The sequence below is a fragment of the Protopterus annectens genome, chromosome 2.part2, assembly GCF_019279795.1.
Source record: "Protopterus annectens isolate FY-2018-M chromosome 2.part2, PAN1.0, whole genome shotgun sequence".
Classification (NCBI taxonomy): domain Eukaryota; kingdom Metazoa; phylum Chordata; order Ceratodontiformes; family Protopteridae; genus Protopterus; species Protopterus annectens.
The window spans coordinates 583,144,943-583,172,114 of NC_056730.1; the positions used below are offsets into that span (position 1 = coordinate 583,144,943).

A 27,172-nucleotide genomic window follows, 5' to 3' on the forward strand; every position below is an offset into this window, starting at 1 on the left:
AAGCACTACAACCTGCCTTTATACTCCAGATCCCGAGCAGGCTTTGCTTCGGCAGTCCTGCAGGGCATTTTAGCTACACCATCACTTTCTTAGTTCCAACCATCCCAGCTTGGCTATGGTATTCAACCCATATGTTATGACTGCAGTTGCATTCTTGAAGGACATAGTACAGTTTTGTACCTACCATAAATGTAGATGTCCGATAGATATGCAACTGCAGTTTTATGGGTCCACTACCCTATTCCTATTAGCTTGTATCTGTTTATTACTGTTGTGCATGTCTGGAATTGTTTATCAATTCACCAAATTTAGCCTTCCTAGGAGGGCACCTGGCATCTGGGGCAAGAAACACTGAAGAAGATTGCCTTTATACTCCAGCCATTCTGACGCCGGAGAGGAGGAGACACCAGCTGACGCGGACACAGACTTTGAAATCGCCGACGACGAGGGCTGCCTGAGGCAGGACAACCCATATGTTATGACTGCAGTTGCATATCTATCGGAAATCTACATTTATGGTAGGTACAAAACTGTACTTTACTTACAATAGAGAAAAGGATATGCGCACTGATAATTGGGCTTAAAACAGTGCACCAAAAAATTACCCTACTTTTAATAGTAATTTTGAATTGAACTGAAAAAAATATGGAATACACTGCATTTTATTTGATTAACTTCAATTCATGCCTTTTTTATTGCTGAGTTTTAATAGATAAGTGCAGAGACACAGATTTCTTGTACTTTTGTTCATTCAGTTTATTTGGTAACTTGGGTGTTGGTGAATGCTGGTGTGTCACCCAAAATGTCATGGTGTCACCTTTGACATGCCTTTCATAGGTTCGCCATCACTGATATATCATTTGCGTCCAGTCAATTATTAGTTCAGAATCCATCTCCACCTTGTAACTCTTTTTGATTTATACATAATTGGAATTTTGTTAGGAGTAACAAAAGCTCTGTGTAAGAATTTCAAAGTGAAAAATGATTTCCAATATGATGATGCAAAAAAAATGTTCTGATGACAACTGAATGTAGTATTTTACTGATCATATTGCAGCATTTTTATTTATACTGTCCAGAATATCACTGTACTGCTCTGATTGTCATGATGACAAATAAATGTGCTGTTGTTTCTGTGAATGTTTTGATGACTGCTGAACAGAATTGACTGTACTTCAGCATCTTTAGTTGGACAGTTCTATATGCTGGTTTACCATCTTGCTTGTTGCTTATTCTGATGACATGTGAATGTACTATATTTTTAATTGTACTGCAACAGTTTATTGTACTGTTATTTACCATTCTGGCCTGGGTCGTAACTGAAAAGGGTCCATTAACCAGTTCACTTACATGTTTGTTTGTGTCTTTCGGCTTTTCCCGGTTAGGGGTCGCCACAGCGGAACTCCGGTCCGCTAATGATTGGCAGTAGATTTTTACATACTGGCTTGCCAGGCCTAACGCACAACCTTCAATGAAGGAACGCCCATTCATGCATGTTGCTACACAGAAGACGCTCTAACTGAGAATCGAATGGGCAACGTCTAACTGTGAGGCGACAACGCTACTGCAGCACCACCACCGCAGTTCCTAACCAGTTCACTTACATAATTGAAAAAATTTAAATATGTAAAAATAAATGTATTATGCTTAATTTACATTGAAATCCAGGAGTTTTATGTATAATTTTGCCAAGGGTTATAGTGTCGAACATTCTAGCCAGATTGAGGTATGCTCTTTGAGCAGATCAGACTTCATATTGGTTGGAAGTGACAATCTCAAAGAAGTTTACAAGGTTAAACATACAAGGGCTACCTTTCTCATAACTGTACAGGGTAAGTCTTGAAAAGGGATATTTTCTGTGTCTTCCTGAAAAAGTTCCATGTTAATTCTTTGGCTTAGTCTTATTTTCTAATGTAGCTCATGTTGAAATGATCAGTTAATCCAGATTGTCAGTGCAGCATTTGTATAATTTTCTAGCCTTTGACATGTTTGTTTTTACTTTTTTAGTACATGTTATTAATTTTATGTTTTGTTGTACATTTTTTATTTGTTTTATAACATCATATTGCTATAGTAAACTCTCAGTTAACCAGACCTCAAGCAACCAGAAAAAAAAATTAAGAAATACAGTACAGTATGAACAATTCAGTTTTCATGTGTTGCACTTTGTTTTCTCCCCGCAGAAACATACCTTACATTTTGAGAGTTTCAAAAAGGAAGATACAAATAAATTCCCTCTCTCCCCAACCTGAGAACAAGTCAAGCCAACAGACTTATAGCTAAAATGTCAACACTCGCTCCATACTCACTCATTCAGTTTGCATCAGATTGCACATTCTCTCTGATCTCTCATACACACACAGTCTCTTCTGCTTTCATACATGCATTCACTCACTTTTTCTCTCTACGATCTGTCACACTCTGACTCTTCAGCTTTCAGACATCTCTCCGATCTCTGTCACACACTTGCTTCTGCTTCCATATATGCATTCACTCTCTCTCTCTCTGTTCAGTTCATTCAATTCCAATCCACTCAGCGTACCACTGAAAACCGTTCCACATGCCACGCTTTCTAGAGGAAATATTTCTTTTATTTAGTTATTTTGCATTTGTTTACCGGGAAAGTCCGACTGGACAACATGTCCATCTTCAGTGGAGGCCCAGGGAGAAAAGCTTCAAGACATACAAACAATTAACACTTAATTTTACAAAAGAGAAGTTAACACGTTTAACATTATATAATGTTTTGTAAGAGAAACAATAAAAAGTTACATATAAGAAATGTAAGTTTAAAATATTATTATTCCAGCCAGACTTTTAATTACTGTATTTCAATATTAAAATCAAACCAATACAGTGTTTATGGTATAGTATAGTGTGGAGTATTTGTCAGGTCTATTTTTAATACTAACTCTCAAGCAACCAGATACCACACTTATCCATCACCTACCAATCCCCATGGTTGCCGGTTAACTAGGAGTTTAATGTATAATGCTGGGACAGCAAGCACCTAAATAAACTTTAAGATGAACATGATGACTCTATCATTTTGCACAGTATGATTGTGAGACTGAGCATCTTTTATAATATTGGTGTCTATGGAAGGGCCTGTTTTGTACATTGGGACTACAGCAGCCTTCTTACAGATATCAGGGACCTAGACAGTTTTTAATGCTCTGTTGAGAATATGTGAAAGTAGGTAGACTAAGCTATTTTGATTGAATGAATTAGGCTTCCTAATATCTGCTTGGCCCCATGGAAATTTTTCCAACCTTTCTGAGAGCAGAGGTGACCATTTCTGATGTAATTTTGGGAAGGATCATGTTATAGGTAGAAGTAATGAATGGGGCGCCCCTCTGTGGTCTGACATTTGTTCCAAATCTGTGCATTAGTGCATTAACTATGTATTTTAACTGTTGTCATGATACTGTTATTTTATAACTTACTGCATTATTGTTCATTCTTCTTCATTTTTGGATGTACCTGTAGAAGGATTTATTATAATCACCCATCCTGTTGGCAAGGTTTACTGTGAATGAAGGCTTGCTTCCTTTAATTGATTTAGTGAGTTTGTCTGCTTCTGTATAAGTTCCATATTGCTGTACTAAATCTAGATAACTTAGTTTATGTCTATGATCATATGGTATTTGCAAAGTCCTATATATTTATACTCGGCACTGCAACTTAACACTGTTAAAAAATTGGTAGAAAACGAAGATACCATCATCTCAAACAAAACCTAGTATCTGAGTCATGGAGCATTTTATGAGTCACTCAATTCTAGCCTTATTATAGGTGCATTCCTAAATGTTGTCATAAATTCCATTTGCCCATTGCTCCTTGACGGTTGCCTTGACTATTGGCTAATCTGCTGTTATCCTATTCCTGTTCCTATTCCTATTAAGATCATCTGACCTTAGGTAGCTCCTGTCTGAATGCAACTTATCTGATAATGCAAAGGATTTTGTGGACATGTTTCTACACATCTGTATTTGGAATTGGACAGATACCTTACTTCCTGTTGCCTGTCTCCCAAGTCTTAACCTCATTTTATTAAATTTCCCTACAAGAAATTGTTTCTTTTCCTAGATAGTCTTGTACACCCTCCTGCATACAGCTCTTACATAAATGGCTCATTCAGAAGTCACAATCATGGCAGATACCTAATACTTCACTTTCCTTGTTTTAAGTGGTTATCATTAGTCAGCATGAGCATGCATATTTTGGACAGGAACATCATATCATCTTGCTTGGAAGTAAGCATTATACCATTAAGTTAAAATAACATTGCGATGGTTTGATAACATAAGAAAACTATTACTGGGGTAGAGCTAGCATTTTTTTTAACTCAACAATATTTGTAGCATAGCAATAAGTTGTAAATATGACTGACATGCCTTCATTTCTTATTATAGGCTATCATACATCCAGACACAAATGAGAAGATTTTTATGCCTTTCAGAATGTCAGGTATAGTATAAGAACGTTGAGTTGTCTGTCTTATGTTGTAGATTAGAGCACTTGACACACAGGTGGGTTGTGTAAGGAAACTGTGCTTATTAAACCTTGGTAGTTGACTTTGCAGCATCCAGTACTGTAAGCACCACATTGGAAAAACAGGGCATTTGTTAAAATCTGCACTGATTTTTTTATTTTTTTTTTTGCCAACAATTCTGGGAGTCAAGGTGCCAAATGGGTGAGGAATGCAACAACAGAAGGTACTCAAGCATTAAAATATGTCTTGTTGAAAGGGTTTACCATGCTGGAGCTACAGGAATTGGGTGTTCCAATTTATGCTGGTATTTATTTGCAAGTACTGCCACTATTCTTCTTTCATTTCCTTTCCCTGTTTATTAGTTTAGTAAAAATGTGTTTAATAAAGGTAATAGCAATCTCATTGCTATGATGAAAGCAACTCGAAAAAAATGCATGTTCTGGAGATTTAATAAGCTGAAGTAAAATACCTGGTTGTGTTTGTTTAACTTCTAGAATCCGAAAATGAACAGTTGCTAAAGGTCTGCTTGTGTAGATGTCATGATTTGTACATCTGTCTTTGTAATATTGTAAGTGATCATAGCAGCAATAAGAAAGAAGGAAAATATTTATACCCCTTATTAAGGTCTGTTTTTTTACCTTTGTTTCATTGTCATTTAGAACATTTGTGAATTGTATTACTGAGTGTTGAAAATGGAGAGAAATACTGTTATTTAAGGTAGTAGAAGGGTTCACAGAAAGGGTCATAGAAGAACAGTCAGTAATGAGGAACATATATCTATTTTGGTTGCACATACTGTACTGCAGCAACAGAAGTGTTATAAGAAGTGTGTTCATTCTCATGCATAAAGGGGTTTGGACTAGCTTAGACCAAAGTATAGCTGTGTGGTATTGGGTAGTGGTCAGTGTTCTGTGGCTGTATTTTGGCCTATAGAAGGGTTAGTGAGTTTTCAATAATACTTTTCTTATTATAATTGCATTGTAAGAAAACTATATTATTTCTGCCTGAAGTATATCAGTTAGGTTTTTCTCACTACTGTCACCACAAGTTACATCCCAGTAAAGCTTCCCTTACAAATGCACTCTCTCTTCTTGTTCATCTTCAGCCATCAGTCCACTTTGCTTTGGTACACTACCAAACTTTCTTACCCTACAGTTTTTCTCCTGTCCTTTATCTACTACTAATATTTCATGTTACATACTCTAGATGTGTATATGTTTTTTTTCCTCAATGATTATGCTTAGTTTCTAACATTTCATGTACATTTGCAGATTTTATTTTTATTCTCATTTTGCTGTAATAATTTAAATATTTGTAAATTCTGAGTCTGTGTTATTAGACACAATATTTTTGCTGTGGTTTTATGGAGGTTTTCTCCCTTGGCCTTTGCTAAAAAAGAATTCTCATAGCTCAATCGGGCCTTCCAAATTAACAAATGTAATCACTCGGGCAGTAAAGCAGATGATCTGTTTTGTGATATTTATCCGTAATTAAAGGAAACCACCAGTGCAAATATTATGAAGGAGGGATTGAACAGAAGATTCACATTTTAGCCAGTCTGTAATGAATGTTCTGTTGGTGCAAAGTTAAGAAGTCTGTCTACTCTACCGTTTGAGTGAAAAAGCCATTTGCAAGGCGTAACATGCACATTTTTCATTTGCTGATAAATCTGAAGTGGGTTAGAGTGGGTGTGGCCAAATGATGGCATTCCAGAAAGTTGTGCCTGAAATTATAATACCCTGGACTGTGGCTAACAATGATGCAGTAGGGGCTGTGGCCATCGAGAGTACTGGAGATAGAAATATAGCAGTGTAAAATCACCAACCCTTCCTTCAAGAGGTAGGCAGTGGATAGGGATGCTTTCCTTTAAAATAGGAGGTTTTTAAAGGATGTGCTACATGTTTTCCCTTTCTTAGCCCGATAGCAAATGTACTGGAAGTAGAATAAATCAAACACTGTACCCCTGACTACAGGAAGCAGATGATTAACAGCTCAGAACCTTAATCCTCTGCAAAAACTTCGTGGTTAATCATTGCATCAACAGTCTCCATACATTTTCATGTCTTGTTAAATCCTTTTTCTAACAGCTTTGGAGGTCTTCTTGCTGCATAACTAGTACTCTTATCAGCCGAAACGTAAAATGCTATTGTCCTGCAGGCAGCCTAAACAGTAAATGTAAAATGTCAGCAGAACTGAAGGCACTCTATTTTTTAATTCTCGGTAAAGCACTCATAACTGTATTCCTTTTATTATACTTGATAACAGTGTTAATGCATTCAGCATTCCTTGAAGACTGTAGACATTTCCTAAGAGAAATGTGCACTGCCATTTATCCTGATGCTGATAGGATCCCTGCTAAGACTCGTACTTTTCTTACTCTCATTCTGAGCAGCATTAGGGGATTTTAAATTGCAGTCAGAAGTACTCATGCTGTTGCAGCCTGCACAAAGGCATGCCAGGCGTCTCATAATCACTATCACCCAATATATTTTGTTGCTTTAATGTCTTCTGCAAGGCTATTGCGTGGAGCACTAGCTTGCATTTTCTGTACTTGTCTCCACAGTCAACAAAATGTAGACTGAGTATGTGCCTTGAATATGTCAGAATACTGCATGGAGATTTGTACAAAGTGTTAGGCCGTTTAAATGACTCTACATTAGCACCTGATAATATATTGCATTCAGGCCATATTTCAAACTAAAATGTGGCATTTTACCTTTAATCACAAAAGTACTGAATCTACATTATGTATGTCTGTCTTAACCAACATATCCATTTTATTCTTTTCTTTTGCTTCCACTACTTATTTATTTTATTTTATTTTTATTTTACATTTGTTGACCGGGCTAGTCTAACTGGATGTATGTCCATTTTCAATAGAGGCCCGAGGAGATAAGCTCCGCTAAACAGATGATATTGAAATGAGTACATTTAGGCTAAAAGGCAATTTTACATAGGAGTATGGTAATAATTTTGTACTGTGGTGGTGCGGCGGTAGTGTTGTCGCCTCACAGTAAGACTTTGTCCTGTTCGATTCTCAGCTGGAGCGTCCTCTGTGTGGAGACATGTATGAATGGGCGTACCTTTGTTGAAGGTTGTGCGTCAGGGCCGGCAACTCGGTACTTAAAAATCTACTGCCAATCATTAGCGGACCGGAATTCCGCTGTGGCGGCCTGTAACCAGGAAAAGCTGAAAGACACAACAACAAGTATGGTAATAATTTTACTTACATATACAAACAAAATACATGATTCTAACAGTAGTAATCTTGCAAAGGAAGTTTGTGATCTGCAGAGGTGCATTAGAAGGAGTAAGAAAAAAGCAAACAAACTTTAGGTCACTTATAGATCATTATCATTGAGGCTAAAGATGTGAGAAGAGAGTACAGTGGACAAAAGGAGGCAGTGAATTATTAGCCTGGATAAGTACATGGGCATAGCCAGTGAGTAGTAAGGTATTCTTTGAGTCGCTTTTTGAAGAGTTGTGTCGAAGTGAGGGATGTAAGTTCAGTAGGAAGAAGGTTTCAGGCTTTCCCCACTGTATTTGAGAACAGTGAATCTCCTGACTTATTACTGGATTTGTGCATAGATACTAGTAGCTTGTTTGCTGAGTGTAGAGTAGTAAGATTTTTGTAGGGAATGATAAGGCTAGTGAGAGTTGGGTTATTACTAGGATGATAGAGGGACTTGTGGGTGATAGTAAGTTGATGTAATAGAAGTTGATTGGGTATATATTTGCTACTGCACAGGTTTTGTGAGGAACAGTCCAAAAATATCAGGCAATAATCCGAGCATTGTGGAAAAATCTGGATAGTTGAGTGGTATGATGGTAAACCTGGCATGCCTTTGTGCAGGCTGCAACAGCATGAGTACTTCTGACTGCAATTTAAAATCCCCTAATATATTATAAATCTTATTTTACAGATGTTGACATCTACACATTCATACACCCTGCACTATGCCTGTGTGCACATTATTTGGACTGACCATGTTGTCTGACTGTTTACTTATTGCCATGCACTATCTTGGAAACTATTAAGTAGCCAGCAGTATTGTTTTCTTAGTTTTTTTTCCATCTTGACATTTATTTGCCATCATTTGCATCTGTAGCTCTTATTCTACTCACTTCTAGTTCTTCTGCCATATTCTTATGCTAAGTACATGAAAGCTCACTATCTACACACATCTAGAGCTTTATTGAGGTTTGCTTTTAATAGTCTGCCTTTGACTTTAACATTTTTGTTACTGCACAGTTATGTTTGTCTTTTCGGCTTTTCCCAGTTATGGGTCGCCACAGCGGAACTCCGGTCCGCTAATATCTTAGCTAAATCGTGCAAATCTCGTGCATCACTCTGTTTTGCTGTTTCAACTCAGTCATGTAAGTATCTATTGGCTATTGAACCCCTTCATTTCTAGTGAAAAGTAAATACCTTATATATGTGTCTGAAAATGTGCTTTCAGGACTACTGACATGTCTTTTTCCTCCTCTTTGAAGCTATAGGTGTTAAATTATTTACTAGCCTACAACATGAAGGAATACTGTATGCTGGATATTTTCTAGTGTTTCTGCAGTTTCACTTGCATTTTGCTGGAGCTCCAACATTTGAATCCAGTTTTCTGACAAATTACCATCATACCACTCAACTATCCAGATTTTTCCACAATGCCTGGATTATTGCCTGATATTTTTGGACTGTTCCTCACAAAACCTGTGGCTTTCTGGCAAATCATTGAAGACCTGAAGTGACCAAGTAAATTATAGACTTTATTTCAGACTTATATCCTTCAGAAAAATGCATGCTAACATAAAACCTGTTGTTCTGGCAATTTTCTAAGTTTGAAAGAACAATATTTAAAAGCTATTCTTATTTTTGGACCTTTGTTCAGCCGTTATTTTTGGTTTTGTCCATCTTTTTCTGCATGAACAGTCTGAGAGATGTAGTTAACACGTGTCTTAAGATGCATTGGTAGTTGAAGTAAAGACATTCTGAGCTAAATGAAAAGTTTCAGCAATAAAGTCTGGTGAATCAGCAGTGATATTCAACTCTTAGATCACTGTTGTAGTAGCCTAAGCTATTTGGCTGCTACCCCAGTGTGACCAGCTTTCAAAGATTCAGGACTTCTTCCATATGCTCTGACAGAGGGTTAATGGGAGCTGTAATAAAAAGACAGAGCCAAATAAACCAGAGCTTTTTACCACTAAGTGTGCTCCTTTGCAGACCCCATGGAACTGTCATTTGGCTAGCGATCCTTCATGGCTGCTCAGAAAAATCCCCGTTGGGGAAAACCTTCCACTATAATTCTTTTTCTGAGGAAAATATGAGTGTTTTTTTTACTAAAATGTGGTATTTACAATTAAATTGATTTTATGTGGCAGTTAATGCATTTCTACAAAAGTTTGTTTATAAATGCTTTTGTGAACATTTTGTTTTTTTTTTTTTTTTTTTACAAAATTTCCTGCAGGTGCTGTAGGTTTATTTGGGTTAGTATTTTGTGCTTCCAAGGCTGTTGGTGGTTTACTTACCTTAGTACCATTTGTTCTCTACTTCACCATTTGCCAGCTCATCCAAGCCACACTAGTCAGAAGAGCAGGCATTACAGGGTGATGGCAAACCTTAGAAATTTCTTCTCAGTCTGAACATTTTGATTCTGTGGAAGTATTTTTTCATATCGCCCCTTGAAGATGTATCCTTTTTTGAGACATTTTTAAGATGAAAAGACTTTTTGTCAGTGGGAGCAGAATAAATTTGTATTGTACAGAAAATGTCTTATGAATTGGTACATTTGGACATGCCTTAGGTCTGTTGCTGTTCATCCTGTTTTGCCTGATTTAGAGAATGCTTTTCTCATTGCTTCAATTTCCTTGTTAGCCATCCTCCTGCACCAAGAGATGCCTCACATGTTGTATATGTATTTGTTTTCTAACCCCAAAGCAGATCTAATAGTGATTTACCTTTCCAAAACTGTTTTGCTAAACAGTTTGCTGCCATCCCCATTCCCTCTGACAAAGATAGAAAAGCTTTTGACAACCTGGGGAAAAAAGTCTATTCTTCTGCTGCGTATCATTCAGGATTTCAATCTGTTAAGATCGCATGTTAAAGTTTTTATGTTTATCTTTTTCGAACATGCAGAAGTTAATAATTAACCTTCCTTCTTCTGAGGTAAAAAGATCTGAATGTCTCTTTAACATTGGCCTCTCCTGTTACTACGTATGTTTTAAAGTGCGCTTATGATACTGCTGATTCTTCCTCTAACACAGCTGCACTTGGGTCAGTAATGAGAACATTTGGGCTTGATTTCATTCTCAAAACCTTCCTGAAGATGTTAAAACTGAAATTTTAGTCTCCTTTAGACAAGGAGTTCTCTTTGGCCCTTCTGCAGCTGAGGTACACAAGAAATGTTGTGAAAGGGGAAAGTTCATTAAAGGAGTGACTCAAAATTTTCAGCAGTCCTTTTTAAGTCAGTGTGGTGACCGTATTTATTTTGTAGGGCGATATACACACACACACACACACACACACACACACACACGCACACACACACACACACACACACACACACACACACACACACACACACACACACACACAGTGGCCTGGAGTGAGATTAGATCCCCTAATTATCTAGTCTTACACACTACAGATCACAGCAGTTATGGCACGCGCCACAGCTGAAATCTTAAAGCAAATTAAAAAATCCTTTCATCCTCATTTTCCTTTTTCACTAAGCAATTTAACTAGTGCAACATATGATGTTAAGTTGTCTATCTCGCCTTCGTTCTTGCTGGTTGGGATTGGAGCCGATCCTCGGCTCCGACTCGGCCATCTTCTATAGCTCGAGAGCTGTTTACTGGCTCGAGGCTACCCCTTATCCCATGATGCCTAGCGCTAGCTACCCAGATCTCGTTTGCCGCTTCAGCTGCGAGATGTTGTTTTTCTGGCTCAGACTCGTATAATGTTTCTTTATAGAACTTTTTTACAAGAAATAGTCTTTTCTCTAGGGTTTTTGTTAGTTTTATCGTATATTTGTTGTGTTTTAGCTAAGTGTGGATTTGTAGCTTCCTTCCCTTCCCTTTAGAACTCATTTAATTTAGAGAGTTCTCCCCCTCCCCCCTCCTTATTCCTTTCCTGTTATGTTAGCCATTCAATTTAGAGGCTTTCCTTCTCCCTTCTTTATAGGTTAGCCATTTGAGTTAGAGGCTTTCCCATCAAAAAAAAAAAAACTTTAGCTTTTGTCTGTATAGTCTGTAGTGTACTGTGTTTTTCTCTTTAGACTGTATTTGATTGGTTAGCTATTGTTGTATTTTTTGTTACAGGATATCCAAAGAATCCAAGGTGTCTGGGTTCAAGAAGTGTGACTCATGCTGTCAGAAAATGTCTCTGACAGATTCACTTCTTGCGTCTATTGTTTAGGCGCTGTGCACCTGCAGGACTCTTGTTCTATCTGCCATGCATTTAGTCCAAGAGTTCTGCAGGAGCATAAGAATAAACTTATTCTTAGGGGCCTTTTAAAGCCCCAGGATTCTAAGGCCAAGACTCAGCCTGTGAAATCCCCTAAATCTACCAAATCATCGGCTCCAAGTTTGGAGCCGTCTTTGGTTCAGACTCTACTTGCTACTTCTGTTCCAGCTGGAACCGATAAGACTATCTCCCCATCGGCTCCATCAGAAACTTCGGAGCCACAAGAGGCTGAGGCCCCCTTCTCTGGAATTGATACATTCGGCTCCTCGGTCTCCCCTGCTGCAAAGCGAGCGCAGTCTCAGATCTTCTCACTCCTCACGATCCTCTAGGCTCTCGGATCACGACGTGGAGAGAGTTTTCAGTAGGTTGCTAAAGTCGCAGGCACTTGCCAAGATGTTGTCCAGCCCTCCTCAACAGGTGTCGGCTCCATCCACTTCTGTCGATGTTCCTCCTCCGACTCAATTAAGCTCGGAGCCGAATTTCGTTGGGGTTCGAGTAGTGGAACCGTCGGCTCCGATAACTTTATCTCCTTCGGTTCCGTCTTTGGCTCTGATTCCCTCGGTGGTGCTGTCCGTCGAGGGATCTGGGTGCCAGGGCTCCCTCGTTGGCTCCGAGGCGGTGAGTGACATCGGACCATTGTCCGACCTTATTCTCCCTCTTGGAGCTTCGGCGCAGGTGAGCTCGGCTCCTACATCGGCCTCAGAGCCATCTCCCTCGGTGCGGAGAAAGATTACGATTTCCTCGAACCGGAGCTTTCTCTGCATTATGGCAGGGACACCTTTGATGTCATGAAGAGTGTGCTGGCCACTGAATCAGCTCCACTATCGGCCCCATCGGCTCCGTCCCCTATAGTGCCTGTTCCAACCTCTGCTCCTGCTCCAGACCCCAAGCGTGGGGAACCGGCGCTGCAGGGCACCACATTGGGTGTTTCCTTTTCTTCCAAGGCCTCCCCTAATCACTCAGAGGAGCCCCCTCATAAGAAGAAGTGCAAGAGGAAGCACATCGACTCCCCTGAGTCTGTCACTTCTGATACAGACTTAGATGATTTGGAAGGGTCCCTGAGATCCCCCTTTGAAGATGTTTCCTTTTCGGACATTCTCAAAATGCTTAAGCAGAGGGGGAACTGGAATCCCCTAACCCCTATCGAGGATGAGTCTGTATTCGTGGATGCGTTTGGTTCCCGACCTTCCACCTCCTGGGTTTCTCCGCCTTTCAATCCACTTATGTCCGTGGTGACTCGAAAGGCTTGGTCAGCCCCGGATACAGTGGAACCAACTCTGAGGAGACCTGGAAAGTTCATCACAGCACCCCATGATAAGCAGTTCCTTACCAAAGGTGTCCCTGTTGATGCCATGGTGGTAGCAGCAGCCACCAAAAAAGAGTTAGCGGAAATCTCTTCGTCTGTCCATCCTCCTAACAAGGAGTCTAGGACAATGGACAGATACGGGAAGCAAATGTTTTCTTCAGCGACCTTTTCTATGAGGTCACTGAACTACTTATGCCATTTTACCTGGCTTCAGAGGGATCTCCTTAAAGAGCTCGGAGATACCCTTCAAGACCCATCAGCTGAGGGGGCTCAAGCTAAAGTGGCTTCCCAGCTGGCAACCTTTAATTCTGTAGTCAACTCCTCCATGAGGCTCATTTCTTATGCAGCCGATGGTGCAAGTAGAGCCACAGGTACGGGTGTGGCCCTTAGGAGACATGCATGGATGCAGCTGTGTAACTTTGCGGAACCCGTTAGAGCGTCATTCACCAACACCCCCTTTGATGGTTCCTTTCTTTTTGGACCACAGGTGAAAGACACTTTGACTAGGTGTGAGCAAGAAGGCAAGACTCTCTCTGCCATGGGAGTCCATTTTTCCACTCCTTCCAGACCATACCCCAAGGGTCAGAAGAGTGGTAAGATGTGGTTCCAAAAATCCCAGGGAGCCTCGCCTGACACGCGTAGCGATTTTTCCTCCGGGGCAGAGGGGGGAACAACAATAGACACCGCCGTCATGGCAGAGGGGGTCCGCAGAACCAGGGCAACAGAGAATCCTTCTCTGAGAAGCCCTTTCAGCATCCCTGAAGGGTTGCCCGGCTGCCCACCTCTGGAGGCAGTCAGGGGAAGACTTTCACTTTACCCAAAAGCCTGACAAAATTTAACGCAAGACAAATGGGTACGGTCGATTATGTCCGGAGGTTACAAAATTCCCTTCTCTCAACCCCCCTTACTGTCAAGCAAATCCCTTCCAGATGTTCCACCCAATCTGAGGGAACAAGCAGTCATAGAAGTTTCAAGACTGCTCGAAAAAAGGGTCATCCAGGAAGTCCTGGCAGACCAACATGGATCCGGGACTTACTCAAGGTTCTTTTTGGTACCAAAAAAGACAGGGGACTGCAGACTGATTCTGGATCTCAGCAGACTAAACAAGTCTGTTCAAAGAACAATGCTTCAGATGGTCACTGTACAGTCCATTCTACCCTTTCTGGGTCAGGACAATTGGATGTGCTCCATAGATCTTCAGGATGCATACTACCACATCAAAATGGACAGGCGCTCCAGGAGATTCCTTCGCTTCCAGCTGGGAGCCAGTCATTACCAATTCAGAGCTCTGCCCTTTGGTCTCACCACAGCCCCCAGGGTGTTCATCAAATGTATGGCAGTGGTCACGGTCCACCTGAGACGTTGAGGATTCCAGGTGTTTCCATGTCTAGATGGCTGGCTCCTCAATGCTACTATCAGGCATCAACTTCTGCAAGCCAGGGACTACACTATCACAAACTGCTCCCAGATAGGCATTACAATAAACTTAGAAAAATCTGCCTTGTTGCCCTGTCAATCTATCACCTATATAGGAGCAGACTTAGACACAAAGAACATGTCCGCAAGGCTACCGCCAGAAAGGGTGTCTACAATTTGCCAGCAAGTACAAATTCTAATGCAGAGCAAAAGGATCCAAGTCAGGTTCATCCTTCAAACTCTGGGTTCCATGGCAGCGGCAATTCTTCTAATCCCATTGGCCCGCTTTCACATGAGGATCCTTCAGTGGCTTCTGTTCACACAGTGGTCTTTTCAACAGCTGCCCATGTCTCACATGATCATGATTACAGATGCATGCAAAAGGCACCTTTCCTGGTGGATGGTCTCCCCACTAGTGACTCAGGGCAGACCCTTCATTCAGCCCCCTCCGGTTGCCACGGTGACCACAGATGCCTCCCTGATAGGGTGGGGGGGCATTATCAGGGCAGGACAGTCCAAGGCACTTGGCAGCCTCATGAGTACCACCTGCATATAAATGTCCTAGAAATGAGAGCCGTGCTCCTAGCGTTGCAAGCTCTTCAAGACTCTCTCCCTTCTGGGACCATTGCAATTCAAATGGACAACATGTCAGTGGTCTGGTACATCAACAAGCAGGGTGGAACCAGGTCCTACTCCCTATGTTGAGAAGCACTCAGACTCTGGCAGTGTGCGATTTCTTCCCAATGATTTCTGATTGCGATGCACATTCCTGGGAGGTCCAACGTCATAGCGGACAGGCTCAGCAGAGCTATTCTCATGCCTCACGAGTGGTCTCTGAATCAGGTAGTTGCGGATCTGATCTTCTGTGATCTGCTGTGATCATTTTGACACCCCCTTCAATAGCAAATGCAGCAACTACTTCTCCCTTCTTCCACTTCCAGGTCAAACATCCAGAGACACTCTAGTCCACGATTGGCCTCAGGGACTTCTTTATGCCTTCCCTCCGTTTTCCCTGATACTGAAGCTCATACAGAAAGCAATATCGTTGGGTTGCAAAATGATCCTCAGTGCCCCCTACTGGCCTTGACAGATATGGTTTCCCTTCCTGCACCATTACCTTCTCGATCAGCCCTGGACTCTGGATCTGATTCCAGACCTACTGATTCATCAATCAGGCGGGCTGCATCAATCCCTCCAAACACTCCAGCTCGCAGCTTGGTTGCTCCACTTCCAACCTTAGCCAGGCTTCCCAGCATTTCCCAGGCCATGCGTGAGATTATTGTCTCCTCTCACAAGTCCACAACTAGAAAGACTTATGCTAGCAAATGGAAATGTTTTTCTTGTTTGGCAGAGGCTAGGAACATAGATCCTTTTTCAGCCCCAGTCCACGAAATTTTGGAGTTCCTAGCACAACTTTTTCATTCTAGGTCCGCTTCTGCTACAGTCAGGGTTCAATTGGCGGCCATTTCTAACTTTCATGTTGGGTTGTCTAATTCAAACATTATGTCTCATAAGCTCTGTAAAGCCTTTTTAAGAGGGACTACTCTCCTTAGACCTCCAGTGAGAGATCCCCCTCCTCCTTGGGACCTTAATTTGGGACTAACCTCCTTAATTATGCCCTCCTTTGAGCCTGCAGCATCCTGTTCCATTAAGTTTCTATCTTGGAAAACACTTTTTGTGGTAGCTATTACTTCAACCAGACACGTCTCTGAACTTCAGGCACTATGTGTTCGTCCTCCATACTTGTTTTTTCATAAGGACAGGGTTGCTCTGAGGACTAATCCCTCGTTCCTTCCGAAAGTCTGCTCAGAATACAATTTAAACCAATCTATAGACCTTCCTGTGTTTTTCCCTAACCACACCAACAAGGCAGAATACAAATTACACCAACTGGACGTTCATAGACAATTGCGTTTTTACTTGCATAGGACTAAGGATATAAGGAAGTCGGACCAACTATTCCTTTCCTATGCTCTAGGAAAACAAGTTCTCCCAGTTTCCAAAGTGACCTTATCCAGGTGGTTGTCTCACATTATTACTTTCATTTATCAATTGAGAAACAAAGAGTTGCCTATCAAACCAAAAGGTCATTCTACTAGGGCTTTGGCCACCTCTGTAGCCTTTCAATCTAGGTTGCCCATGGATTCTATCTGTGCAGCTGCCACGTAGGCAAATCCTCATATCTTTATTTCCCATTACAAGCTAGATATGGTTTCCAGGAGCAGAGCTGACTTTGGTTCCACTGTTCTGAAGAGTCTGTTCCAATGAGCCACCCAGGATTGTAGGTGCTAGGGACGCTGCCCCAACCAGCAAGAACGAAGGTGAGATAGACAACTTAACATAAAGAAGTTATGTACCAGCATAACGTTCCATGTTAATTGTCTTCATCTCGCCTTATTTCTTGCGTCCCACCCTCCATCGCACTGTCTTATTGGATCGAGAGGAGTTTTGGTTTCACTGGCTGAGTGTTCTCTGGTTTGTTTCCTCTACTGACTTAGAGAGTATGACAGGTATGCTCAACCTGTTTGTTTGGTCAGGTTGATTCTCTGGCTATGTCTGGGGTTAGCTATTACAAACGAGATCTGAGTAGCTAGCACTAGGCATCTTGGGATAAGGGGTAGCCTCGAGCCAGTAAATAGCTCTCGAGCTATAGAAGATGGCCGAGTCAGAGCCGAGGCCAGTAAGAAAGAAGGCAAGATGAAGACAACTAAAATGGAATGTTATGGTAGGTACATAACTTCTTTTTTTATGCCAACTCTACTTTTCAACACATATGCAGTTGCTTTATCAAGAAAAAAAAACTTTTTACTGTTTGTCTTTATGGGTGGATTCAGGCCAATAAATGCAAACCCCACTAACATCAGATATGCCATGTTTCTGCCTTTTTCTGACCAGTACAAGTAGTGAGGTTTGGCTATATTGGGTGAAATATAAATAATATATAAAATAATAATAATAATATATTAATTATAAATAATTATTAATAATAATATAAAATATATATAAATGTAGCTCTACATTTATAGGTACCTAACCACACTCTTGCTGCAATATCCTATCAGCTTTTACCCTCAATCTCTCTCCACCCTGTTCCTCCTCCTATCAGCTCTCACTTACATACTCTCTCCTCCCACTCTAATTTACCTAAATTGGTCATCAGTTCCTGTACTACAGTGTCAGTCAAACAACTGATCCCAACTAACTTTCTTCTTCTCTCATAATGTTCCAGTACTATTTACTACCCATTCTGCTAGGCTCATATATACTCACCCTGTACAAAAAACATATTGCTTATTGGCTATCAATACACTAAAGACCATACTATCACTCCAGAGGTAAAGCATCCCACCTTCAGCCATGCCCATAAAAATGGGAACAACTCAGTCCCTTGCTCACTCTTTCAGCGTACCAACCCCAGGCACCCCATCCCTAGATCAAGACAATACTACAAACTCTTACATAAACTTGAGGCTTATTACTAAGTACAAGCCCAGCCTTATACTCGGTGGTGACATTCACCCTAACCCTGACCCATCCACCTCTGATAAATACACCCCCTCCGATTATAACCTAAGCTATCAAACTAGAATCAGTAGACCAACAAACTCTCTCCTGGCCAGTCACCTCAATATTAGGAGCATTAATAATAAGGTACATGAACTGCATGCTCCCCTGGCTGTCCACTCCTCTGAAATACTATGTCTGTCAATGACCTGGTTAAAACCTCACACAACTGATAATGAGGTGTTACCTCCCGAGTATAATATACACAGGGTGGACCGTGTTTCCAGGAAGGGTGGTGGGGTAGCTGTACTTTACAAATCTGGGTTAAATGTGACCAGAATTTTTAACCAACCACCTCAGATCAACAACTCTGAGATTCTTGCCACAAGATTACATCTTAACAAAAATAAATGCATTAACATCATCTGTATGTATATCCCACCAGGCAACAACATAGACACACTTGAAGTCACCCTCCACTGGCTATCATGTCACTAGCCCCAAGAAACTCTACTGCTTTGTGACTTTAACATAGACTGGAGCACCTGTTCCTCACAGTCCTCCTCTACCCATATTAACCTGCATGCTTTCACACAAACCATAACTACCCCAACCAGGCTAGGTAAACCCATCCAAAAAGAAACCATACTTGACTGGGTTCTTGTAAATAGCAACCCCCAACTGTACACTGTGGGCACCCTTCCCGGTGACCTAAGCGACCACCTCCTCATTTATGTCATTAAGCAAAAAGCCGTTATCCCGCAAATTCCCATAATCAGGAAAGTCAGAAACAATAAAGACTTTCACCCTGCCAAATTCCAACAGAAACTTATCTCCTGAAAATTGGTGTATGCTAAAACACCTTCCCCTGGAGGAGGCAGTTGCATATTTCAACAATAAATTTCTCAAAATCCTAGATCTGCATGCTCCTGCCCGCTCAAAGCTAACAAAAGCTAAAACTGCACCATGGCTTACTAAAGAGACCAGACAAAAAATCAATAGCAGAAACAAATTATGGGCTCTATGGCACTCCACTAAAGACCCCCATGATCATGTTAAATACAGGCAAGCTAGGAATGAAATAAAAAAAATCCATTCTAACAGACAAAAAAACAATACTATCATAATTTACAGACAGTTAACTGGAATAATCCTCAGACGTTCTGGGCAGGTCTAAACAATCTACTTCACCCTAGAAAAACATCCACCCCCATTCCCGCTGCTACCATTGATAAATCTCCTCAGGACTGCATTAACCATTTCTTTACTGAAACAATACAAACCCTAGCTAGCCAAATACCTCCTAGCTCCCCCTGCCCTGATAATACCACGCCTCTAAACTAACCCTCATTTAGTCTCCAACCAGTGCCCACATCACTTGTTTGCTCTCTCCTCAAAAAATTAAAACCCACCACACTCGCCGCTGACCAACTCCCCGCCGAGTACCTCCAAAAATCAGCTGATGCCATTGCCTATCCTATATTGATTCTAATTAATCAGACTATAACAGAGGCAAAACTTCCCAACTTATGGAAAACAGCCTATGTAATCTCATTACATAAAGGAGGATCCTCCACGTATTTCTCCAACTATAGACCAATTGCTATACTTTCCCCACTGGCAAAAATAATGGAAAAATGTGTACATAAAACAACTCATGCCCAAATCCAAAATCACCTCATGGCCGATATCCAACATGGATTCCGACCACACTACAGCACAACCTCGGCCCTCCTGGCTTTCACCAATACCATAAACAACCTCGGCCCTCCTGGATTTCACCAATACCATAAACAACCTCGGCCCTCCTGGCTTTCACCACTACCATAAACAACAACTGTAACAACAATTATATCTCTTCTGCCCTCTTCTTGGATCTCTCCAAGGCATTCGATATGGTTGATCACCAACTTTTGTTACACACCCTGAAAACCTTCTATCTTAGATTCCAAAGCTCTGCTGGGGTTTAAATCCTACCTCAGTGGGAGGCAGCAGGCTGTTCGCTGGAAAGACAAGCTCTCTAACCTTCTACCAAACACCCTTGGAGTGCCACAAGGCTCAATATTAGGGCCTCTACTGTTTTCCATCTTTATTAAAGACTTATACACGGTGATCCCAAACATCAGCTGTATCCAATACGCTGATGACTCCATCCTGATTTGCTCTGCTACATCTCCTTTGGAACTGAGGTCTGCTACCCAGTCCACCTTTAATACCATAGAAAACTGGCTCTCTGAACGTCACCTATTATTAAATCCCCCAGAAAAACAAAATGCTGTTTTTCTCACCTACACAAAGGTCTGCTGCTTTTACCGTTAACATTAATGCGAAGGATGGCACTGTTATCTTCCCCAACCCCTCTACAAAACTACTAGGAGTCATTACTGATAATAACCTAAAATTTGACTTGCATGTCAATCAATCAAGAACATCAATAAAAAACTAGGATCACTGTATAGAATAAAAGCCAAGACAAGTCTTGGATCTGAAGAAGCTACACCTAGTGTAAGCGCTTATCCCCGTTTTTCTTATAATAAACTGCTTGTTTATTACTTCGTTTGACTTGGATTTATTTGGAGCTGTTGAATCGTTTTAAGGAAGATACTTCTCACTCATCTCACCACTTGTTCCATCTATACAGTTCTATTATTTAATAACCAACTAACAAGTGCGTTGCAGGTAACCAGTAACATCGTTAACTTTCAAATTACTAATTCAGACAATCAAAATTAACAATACAGCTGGGGATGCCCTCTTTGCAAACTCTGTAGGTAGAGTTTGGAATCTCCTTCCAGCCGACATTACTTCGCTCTCCTCCCTTTGCCAATTTAAAACCAAACTCAAACAACATCTGGCACTAAACTGGCTCTGCCATTGTAACAAGCCTGGTTAACCCTCCTCATAAATGTATGTAATATATTACTTTCTGCCTTCTGTCAATGTATTCCCCTGACTTGAACCAGGAATAACTATACCTGTGAACTTGCCTATCTTATGTTTTTTTCATGTATCCTCTGTAAATAACTTACCTGTAATTATGTCTACATTGTTATATTTTTTACTCTGACTACCTTGGAGCTTTTCTCCCCGGGCCTCCACTGAAAATGGACATGTATCCAGTCGGACTATCCCGGTCAACAAATGTAAAATAAATAATAAATAAATAAATGTACCCATAAGACTTAAAAAGTTAAAAGTCTTCTGCTTTCAGAAGTCGTGTAACAGAAACACTGCTATGTCCTTAATGGGTCATTTGCATATATCCCATTGGCGTCAATTACAGAATGGTTTAACCTATTATACAGTAAAAAAAACTCTGGGTCTTTCTTGCAGTTTTGACTTAATGGTTTATTTGTGTGACCTTTTCACCCTTTGGTTTGGATGTTTTTTAGGATATTTTGAAGACATTTGCTAATTTTAGAACCCACTAGGAAATAGCCTTTTGTGATATTCCACGCACACTTAAAAATCCTGCTCATTTTTGAATTGTGTCTTGTAACAGTAATTTTGACAGTTATATCATCTTTCTTTATGCTGTGCCCTTCCCCTTAAATTGCAGTCCTCCCTGACATGTGTTTTTGTGCATTCTTCTTCCAAAGTATATATTCAGAGTGGACTGTCTTTTGCTTTTTTGTGTCCTCCACAGCTGTTTGAGACTTGGTTCACTGAACTGTGCTTTGGTGGCCCTTCATGGTGCTGTTGATTGGTATTGTAGCAATTAGGGTATTTAAAGGACAACAATTGGATTCTTTTATTAAATGCTCACCTCTGTCCTTTTTCTCCCTACTTACTGTTCCTGCTATGAATACACAACAACACAGTATTTAAAATATTTTAAATTGACTGTTTCTCTCAACTAGAACAGTATCTTACTGTACTGTGGTAGTTTCACTTTCAAAAAACTTTTATCCCTTTCTGGAAAAGCTTGCTGCAGTCCCCAATTCATTAATGTCATCAAGGCCAATGAATACACATCTGACACAGATATCCTTCTGAAGGGTCTCATAGAGACGGATAACTGGTGCCAGAGCCATGGCCTAAAGTTAAACACCATAAAATGCATAGTCATACCCTTCGGGAAAAACAAGGTTACCCCCAGCTACCATATAGGTGGCAACCCACTAAGCACAGAAGAGGTTATCAGGGATCTGGGGACCCAGGTTGACAGTAACCTTTCGTTTGACACTCACGTTGCCAAAGTAGTTAGGAAGACCTTCTACATTGCCCACCTGATCATGAAGGGATTTACATCTAGATCAAGGGAGGTCATCGTCCCCCTGTACTCGTCACTCATCAGACCAATGATTGAGTACAATGCCCCATTCAGAATGTATCTGACCCGACACCTGCAGCAACTGGAAAGGCCCCAAAAATTCCTCACCAAAAGGATAAAGGGTCTCAAAAATATGTCTTATGCTGCCCGACTGAAGGAACTCCAGCTCTATTCAGTCGCTTACCGTCTGCTCAGAGGTGACCTGTGCCTGACATACAAGGCCATGTCCAACCCGGAATTGATGAACATGCTTCACCTCAAAAAATCTAGATCCCTCAGAACTACAAGGGCGGAAGACTTAAACCTTGACACGGTTATTAATAGAACGTGCTGGAGGGACAGATTCATCACCCAGAGACTCCCTATGTTGTGGAACAAAATCCCGGTACATGTGAGGCAGAGCACCTCACTGGCCTTGTTCAAGAGAAATCTTGACCAATGGATGGGAGATCGCAGATATACCCCAGGGATTACCTCAGTGTCACTGCTAGACAGAGGCACAACAAAAAAATGGGCATAGTATCCCTCAAAATAAAGGGGTGGCGAAAGCCACAAAACTCTGGGCTAGGCTTATAAATGCCCTTGGGCAGATAGCCTAGTATGAACCTATGAACCTATGAACAGGTAGTTTTCTGGCCAGTTCTCTCCCCCAAACTGACATCACCATGAGCGTCCTAAAAACCCACCCATACTGTGATGTCACAGCTCACTGGTCCTTCCCCTACCCATACAGAAAGTAAAGGCTAGAACAAGGAAACAGTACATGAGTCAAGTCTCCTGCTGTGAGCTGTCAAGCTCAACAGGTAACAGCTCAAATTACCCTTAGCACTTTGACAGTAGGGAAGTTAGGTGTGAAGGGGGATGGGAGATGAGTCAAACTAGTATAATTCAGGCTTCACAAAAGACTGCAATTTAGCCATTCTAAAAAGCAGCAGGAGTAAAAAGCACTTTAAAAGTCTGTTCTGTGGCATTTGAACTGTTTGTGTTTTAAGTAGTCATTGAATGGCATGAAATGTTACTTAATACTAACTGACTGAAAGACAGCAGTGTGTGCATGTAAAATCAATGCAGTGGCTGGAGCTTAAAGAAGAAAGAGGCCTACGTGATGTAATTTTTTACAGACAAGCACTGCAATGTGGAATACCTAGAATTACTTCGAGATGCCAGACTCCATGTGTTCAGACTCAGAAATTACATATAAAAATATTTAAAAACCTGTAAATAGTCCTAGAGTGGTGGTAAAATGTAGGAAACACCAATCCATGATGAAATAAATATGTTTTTTGAGTCTGTAGGTGCAGTTCTCTAACCTGTAATGATGACAGAGTTAGTAATACGTAATATGGAAGGGAGTTGTAAAACTACTTTTTATATCATCTGGTATAGATTTTATATTGCTCCAGGCTTAAGTAAAGACCACAGCATTTGATGCAGACTGGGAAGGTGAGGAGTGGTGAGGCTTGCCTGCATATCTTTGTGTGTGTGTGTGGGGGGGGGGGGGGTAGTCATAGGGGCTGCATCACTTATATGAGTGAGTGAGTGATGTCCCCTCTTTGCATCCATTAGGGAGGTTGGTTGGCCTAATGGTTAAGGTGTTTGTCTTACAAACACAAAGTGCAGGGTTTGAGTCCCACACGGGGTAATTGACTAGACTTAAAATGGTCCACAATGGCAGTTAGCCTAGTACTTATCTGTGAACCTCTGAACATCCTAATGTTTATGGACATCACATTTGATTTTAAGCTCTGTGTTTCTAAAATATAGTCAAACAAACAATCCTGAGCCTCTTATTGATAGTTTAATGGATGAGGTTACGTCTAAGCATTACAACAACTGGTTTAAACCTATCTTGAGCCCCACTGTCAGGTGCCAAACCCTGGACTCCAGTCTAGTGTTGTTCAGTGACCCTTCAGAGCTATCTATTCCATCTACTGGGTCCATTGTTATAGAACAGACTTTCCAGCATACTTTTGTCACCTCTTTTAATGCACAAAGTAAACTCATCATTGGGTTACTTACTAAAAACTGGGAGTTGTTTAAATCCAACCAAATAGTTTTTGAGACGCTTGGTGACAAACCTAAAGTGGTATATAGAAAGGGTAGAAGTTTGAAGAACTATCTTGAGAAGCACGATAGACCCCTTTCCAAGATAAAAGGAATGGCAAAATGTGGATGCTGTAGCTACTGTAAATTTATTGACTGTACCAATGTCTTTTCTGTGCACGGCATGACTTATAGACTTAAATCTAAATACAACTGCAACAGTAAGTTCATTGTTTACCTGGCTAAGTGCATGGATTGTTATGCATTTTATGTGGGCAAGACTGGGATAGAATATATGAACATCAATATGCAATCTCCCACAATAAGTTCGACAATGCTTTAGCTAAGCATGTTCACAGCAATCCTTTGCACAAGTTTAGATATTTAGTTATTGATGACTTTGTTCAAGATGCTCGTGGTGGACCAGCTTCATTTAAATTGGAGGAATTGGAACTACTATGGCAAATAAGGTTGAATGCCTTTAATTACCCTGGTTTAAATGAAGCTTGTTCCATCTCATGTATTTTAAAATTACTTAGTTTACAAAGGTAGTGTTTCTTTATATATTTTTATTAACGTATACCATTTAGCAATTGACATCAGTTTGTGGGTGACCACTCTGATCCAACTGTCAGTCTAAAGTATATGCATTTCAAACAATGGGTTGTTTATATCGATTAATTGATTTATTGATGACTTTATTGTTTAATTTCCCGCTGTTTTTGGGTTAAAAGGATGGTAGCTGAATGTTCATTTTACCTTCTGAAGAAGTTTGTGTTGGTTACAAACGAAAAGCGCTTAAAGGACATTTTAATACTACAGTTTTTACTACAATTTATATTTGTTCGTGTGGTTTTATTTAAAACCTCCATTAAAAGCCTGCCTTGCTTTGGAAGCCGTTCGTCTGTTTGTTTGCTTAATAGTCAAACAAGCCACTTAATTTATGTCTGCACTTTGGTTTGTCTTTATCAGTCTGAATGTTCCTGTAAAGACTGGAAAAGTAAAAAGTCATGGGTATTCAGAGGCCATGTAGCTGAAAAACTGCTGTGTCCTTAAGGTGTCATCCACATATATCCCATGGGCCTCCATTAAGAGATGCTTAAGGTGTTACACAGTGAATACTCTAACTTGCTTGGGTGTTTCTTACAGTTTTTTTACTAAATGGCTTGTCTGTATGACCTTTTCACCCTTTAGATTAGGTGTTTTTTTTAATGAGAAGGTGGCATGGCTTACTCTGCCTTGAGCATGTGTGGAATCTTCCTTATGGAGTGATCAAACACCACAACCCCCCCCCCCCCATCAGTCATGTGTTATACATTAGAGTATATATGCATTTATATTTGTTATTTAGTTTATCTGGTACCACTACATTTTTGTTTGTTTTCACTTCACTTTTGTTTTAGCTTTTTTAAACACCTTTATTAAATTACTACTTAAGACGTAGGTAAACACACATTAATAGAAAAGAAAAGAAACCATATTAACATTTTCCATTTACACACATTACGCACGATGCATGTTTTTTCTTTACAACTATCATCAGTCCAACATTACATAAATTGTTAAATTTCTGCATTACCTTAAACCACACTCCTCTTCCTGATCATTATTATGCATGCATTGTTCCCACAATTTCCATTTATTTCCTTGCAATTTGTTCCTTCCATTTTCTAAAGATCTCTCTTCCAGTTCTTTTATCTATTTTACAATATCCAGTACTTCAATTACAGTCAATTTCAGCTTTCATTCTCATGTTTTAGGTAGTCAAAAGAATTAAATTTAACAAAGCCTTACCATATCTAAGCAATTCAGATCCTGTGTCCCATATCAAAAGAAATACTTCCTTAGTTACACCCTTTGCTCACTCAGTATATCTGATAAAGTACTCTACTGGAATTTTTAAAATCTGGAAATACCAATCAAATAGCCTCTGGTGCAGCATGAACCAATAACCAGAAAAAATGCAACAAAAATCCATGAATAAACAAAGTATCAACTTCCGAAAAGCCCCTGAAGTAGAAAAAAAGCCTTACTGTTTATCAATTAGCATGTCATTTTTGAAGATGGTATCTCATTGATTCATGGATTTTTCCTGCATTTTTTTATTTTTAAAATTTGCCAACTCATTATACTCATAAAACGTACGTTCCCAGTTACCTCTTTTTTCCCCATCATACCTCCAACATTTGCTATCTACCTGAAGAAAAACTCTTTGAAGTTTGCGGTATGAAAATACCAATGCAAACAGCTCCAAGCAAAAATCCAAAACCTTCTAGACTTTGTTGCATACTTGGGAGCCATACATATGTGCAAACAGCTCCAAGCAAAAATCCAAAACCTTCTAGACGTTGTTGCATACTTGGGAGCCATACATATGTGCAAACAGCTCCAAGCAAAAATCCAAAACCTTCTAGACTTTGTTGCATACTTGGGAGCCATACATATGTGCAAACAGCTCCAAGCAAAAATCCAAAACCTTCTAGACTTTGTTGCATACTTGGGAGCCATACAGATGTCCTGCCATAATTCCCTTGTACACTGCTTTTTCAGTCTCTCCCTTCCCAGTCTTTTCTCACTTCCTTTAATTGATTCTTATGTTTTTTGTGCAGCATTTTCTGTTTTCAACTAATTATTCCTTTTCTAACAGCAGCTACTGTTCTAGATTCAAGTAAAACC

At 40.4% G+C, this 27,172-nt stretch overlaps 1 protein-coding gene across 2 annotated transcripts in view; it reads left to right on the forward strand.

Annotated features, from left to right (window-relative positions):
* The window catches only part of SFXN5 (sideroflexin 5), a 3,177,886-nt gene that overhangs the window by 846,766 nt on the left and 2,303,948 nt on the right, over nt 1-27,172 (forward strand). For both annotated transcript variants that reach the window (XM_044064040.1, XM_044064039.1), the window contains exon 5: nt 4,416-4,470. In XM_044064040.1, the coding sequence (XP_043919975.1) occupies nt 4,416-4,470 (55 nt within the window). The remainder of the gene's footprint in view (nt 1-4,415; nt 4,471-27,172) is intronic.